The sequence below is a fragment of the Trichechus manatus genome, unplaced genomic scaffold (genome assembly GCF_000243295.1).
Source record: "Trichechus manatus latirostris isolate Lorelei unplaced genomic scaffold, TriManLat1.0 scaffold00040, whole genome shotgun sequence".
Lineage (NCBI taxonomy): Eukaryota > Metazoa > Chordata > Mammalia > Sirenia > Trichechidae > Trichechus > Trichechus manatus.
This window is the reverse complement of record NW_004443976.1, coordinates 11,779,145-11,783,450: the sequence shown is the minus strand read 5'-3', so window position 1 is coordinate 11,783,450 and position 4,306 is coordinate 11,779,145. Positions and strand designations below refer to the sequence as shown.

Sequence of the window (4,306 nt, the reverse complement as noted above, 5' to 3'; positions counted from 1 at the left end):
TAGGATTTTGTTGAAAACTTTTTCATCTATATTCATGAGGGATATTGGTCTATAATTTTCTGTTTTAGTAGTGTCTTTGCCTGGCTTTGGTATCAGGATTATGCTTGCTTCATAGAATGCATTTGGGAGCATTCCATCCTTTTCTATGCTCTGGAATAGTTTGAGTAGAATTGGTGTTAGCTCTTCTCTGAATGTTTGGTAAACTCTCCAGTGAAGCCATCTGGGCCAGGGCTTTTTTTGTTAGGAGTTGTTTTATGACCTCTTCAATTTCCTCTTTTGTTATGAGTCTGTTCAAATTTTCTACCTCAGTTTGTGTTTGTTTAGGTAGGGTAGTGTATTTCTAGAAATTTGTCCATTTCTTCTAGGTTTTCAAATTTGTTGGAGTACGTTCTTCATAGTATTCTCTTAGGATCCTTTTTATTTCAGTTGGTTCTGTTGTAACGTCACCCATCTCATTTCTTATTTGTGTTATTTGCATTTTCTTCTTTTCTCTATCATTTTGGCCAGTGGTTTGTTGATTTTATTAATCCTTTCAAAGAGCGAACTTCTAGTCTTGTTGATTCTTTCTATTGTTTTTTTATTTCATTTATTTATCCTTTAATCTTTATTATTTCCTTTATTCTGGTGACTGGTGACTGTGGGCTTTTATATTTTTTTGCTGCTCTTTTTCTGTTTGTTGGAATTGTAAGGTTAAACTTTCATGCTTTTAATGGCTATATACTATTCCATGGCAGAACATAACATTTTATTTTTCATTCCTCTACTGATGAACATTTATGTCATCTCCGATTTTTTTTGCAGTTACAAAGAAGTCTACCACAAATGTGTTTGGACTCGTCTCCTTGATGACACATGAGTGCTTCTCCACAGTGGAAGTGGTGTGGCTGGATCTCTGCCGTGTCTTTATCATTTTGTAGAGAGGAAAGTCAGGGCAAGCGCTGAGCTGCAACGAGTTTCAAGTTTATCTAAATCTTTTAGATTTAGGTTTATTTACAACCATGTGGTTTTCCAGATAGAACCAGGGAGAGAGAAAAACTGAGCCTTTGTGATGATCTGTCAAAGTATTTTCTCTTCTCTTCTTCCTTCCCAGGTGAACCCAGCTGATGGTGAATACTATGCCTCCATGGTCGAGATGACATTTGTGTTCAGCATGATCTGGTCTGTGTGTGCCTCTGTGGATGAGGAGGGCCGCAAGAAGATTGACAGTTACCTCCGAGAGATTGAGGGCTCCTTTCCTAATAAGGTCAGGGCACTCAGAGACCCAGCTGTTCTATTTTTCCGGAACTCACAGGTATCCATGATCCTCAGGCTCTATGTGAGTTCCTGCCTGCCCACCCAGCTCCCTTTCTTCCAGCCATGGCCTTGGAGTCCTTTATCTGGACTGAGGACAGCTAAAGGAAGGCTTTGGTAACCTGACACACATGCCTCTCCTCAGGACACTGTGTATGAGTATTTTGTGGACCCCAAGATGCGGAGCTGGACATCATTTGAGGAAAAGCTTCCCAAGAGTTGGCGCTACCCTCCAAAGTGAGAGCAGGGCATGGGCTGTGGGTAGGGCTTGAGGAAAGATGTAGCAAGAGAGATGGGGCCAAGAAGCCAAAATAAGCTATAGAAAGGAGAGGCTCGATCTCAGAGAAGAGATGATTCTTGAGTACAGGAAGCAGGATCTAGGGTCCTTAAGGAGAAAGCCTGATCCTCAGGCCCCATGGGAGGCAGGGTTGGCGATTAGAGAGTTGTAGTACCAGAGATAATGGTTTTTTTTCTTTCTTGTTGGGAGGTAGAATGAAGTGGGAGTTAGAAAGGAGTGAGCCAGTGATCCTTGAGATACAGTTCCTTTCTTTCCCTAGCACCCCCTTCTATAAGATCATGGTGCCCACTGTTGACACTGTTCGCTACAACTACCTGGTGAGCGCATTGGTGTCCAACCAGAATCCCATCCTGCTGGTCGGTCCTGTGGGAACTGGAAAGACATCCATTGCCCAGAGTGTTCTGCAATCCTTGCCCTCCAGCCAGTGGTCAGTGCTCGTTGTCAACATGTCTTCTCAGGTGTGTTGCAGGACCCAGGGAAACAGACTGCCAGCTCCCCGCTCTCTCCCTGCCTTCTTCTCATGCCTGGGGTCCAAATTCCTGCTTTACACCCCTCTCTAAACCCAGATTCCTCTTGGGGGACCCAAGCATTCATTCTGTACCTTTTTTACCAGACCACATCCAATAACGTGCAGAGCATCATTGAGAGCAGGGTGGAGAAGCGAACCAAGGGTGTCTATGTGCCATTTGGGGGCAAAAGCATGATCACCTTCATGGATGACCTGAATATGCCAGCTAAGGATACATTTGGGTCTCAGCCACCCCTGGAGCTGATTCGCCTCTGGATTGACTATGGCTTCTGGTATGATCGTTCGAAACAGACCATCAAGCACATTCGAGTAAGCATCCCAACAATCTGTTCTTCAGGCCTCTGTTCTCTCTCATCACAGGCTCAGCCCCCACTCCACTGGGACCCAGGATACAATCCCAGTTTTCCTCACCATACAGGGTGTCCTGCCTCTTCGTCAGGACCCAGACATCTAGCTCCTAAGTTATCAACTCATTTTATTAACTCTCCCCACTGACCTAAATTTAGTTCTCAAAGGATCCTGTTCTCCAACTTCCAAACCTTCTCCAGGCCTCTTACACCACACTTACATACCAACCTGTTTCTCGCCCTGGAAATTCTAGGAGCCCAGGTCCTCTGACTTCCCATCTTGGTGCCTCTCTGCCTCCCATTATTGGAATGACCACCTCCATGGTATTGATTCTCTGCTCCCACCCAGGACACAGGCAGCTCCCTTCAGGCCTGGCTTTTCCCCAACAGTATTCTGAGCATCTTGTTTATTTCTCTTTCCTAAACCAAGGGGCAGCTGCCATCCCATCCTAATTTCTGTGGTGCACCTATATCTGACCTTCAGGGTAAAAAACCCACTCAACAATATATTCATATGTTTCTAAGAAAGAATGCATACACACACATACGTGAAAAAGAAAAAGTCTAGAAGACATCATCAAAGTGTTTGTTTTTTATTATCTGTATTTTCTAATTGGGGTTTCATGGATTACGATGATAAAATAAGGACAAATGCATTACAGGTAATCCCGGATTTACAACAGGCTTCCCTTCGGACGACTCCATCATATGTCGGTTCTGATGTAAATTGAATACCTCATTTTTTTTTTTTTTTTGTTTTCTTTATTATTGCCACAGCCTGCTGTACAGCAGTGTTTTGAACAGTAAATCATAACATTGAACATCTACAAGTGAACATCTAAGAATGATAACACCAGCAAATTACCTGCTGCAACATTGTATGTAGTACATATTACTACCGATAAGATGTACAAAAAAAAACAGATAGTCTTAAGTGTGGTTTGTTGTAACTTGAATACATTTCAAGTCAGGGACTACATATGCTTTAAAAACAAAAAAATTTTCCTAATTCTTTCCCTCCCTTCCCCTTCCCCTGCCCCCCATTGTTTTTCTGTCCTGTCCCGCTTCCTTTTTTCCCTCATTTACTGTCTTCCTCCTGGCTCCCTTTACATCCTGCCTCTCTCGGGGCCTTGTGTCATTCCTCTTCCCATCTCTCTCTCTGCCCCATCCTGTCTCTGTTCTCTAGGACATGTTCCTGATGGCTGCCATGGGCCCTCCGGGGGGTGGACGAACCGTCATCTCCCCAAGGCTACAGAGTCGTTTCAACATCATCAACATGACCTTCCCCACAGTGAGGGTGGCATGGGGCTGGGGTGGGTCTGACGGGAGGGGAAAACAAGGTGGGCTTGGAGAAAATGCATGTGGAAGGCAGAACAATCCCTGTGGCAGAGAATAAGGGGGCAGAACAAGGGTCGTGCTGAGAGACCCCCGAGAAGAGTTGCTGCAGGGAGCTACAATATGTGGAGGTGGGGAGGATTATCTGTAGGAGACTTTCCTGTCTGCTGAGCTGGGACAGCTGCAGGATGCAAGTGTAGATTGCTTCCTCTGGATGGGCAGAGGATGCAGTGGGGCCCACACAGACTAAGGAAGTCAAGCCTACAAAGCCGGGAGCGGAAAGCAGCGCCAGGACTAGGGCAAGGCGAGTGAGGCACTTACCTTAGGAGCGGAATTTAAGGGGACACCAAAAAACTCAGTAATCATGATAAAAAATATTTTAAGGCAATATATATATATACTTTTTTTTTTGATTCAGCCTTGTTTTTTTTTTTTATATATTTTATTGTACTTCAGGTGAAGGCTTACAGAACAAATAGTTTCTCATGAAACAGTAGTACACATGTT

At 44.2% G+C, this 4,306-nt stretch overlaps 1 protein-coding gene across 1 annotated transcript in view; it reads left to right on the top strand.

The window, feature by feature from the left end:
- The window catches only part of DNAH2 (dynein axonemal heavy chain 2), a 114,714-nt gene that overhangs the window by 74,024 nt on the left and 36,384 nt on the right, over positions 1-4,306 (top strand). Inside the window, exon 48 of the mRNA XM_023731099.1 lies at positions 3,651-3,755. Coding sequence (XP_023586867.1) covers positions 3,651-3,755 — 105 coding nt within the window. The remainder of the gene's footprint in view (positions 1-3,650; positions 3,756-4,306) is intronic.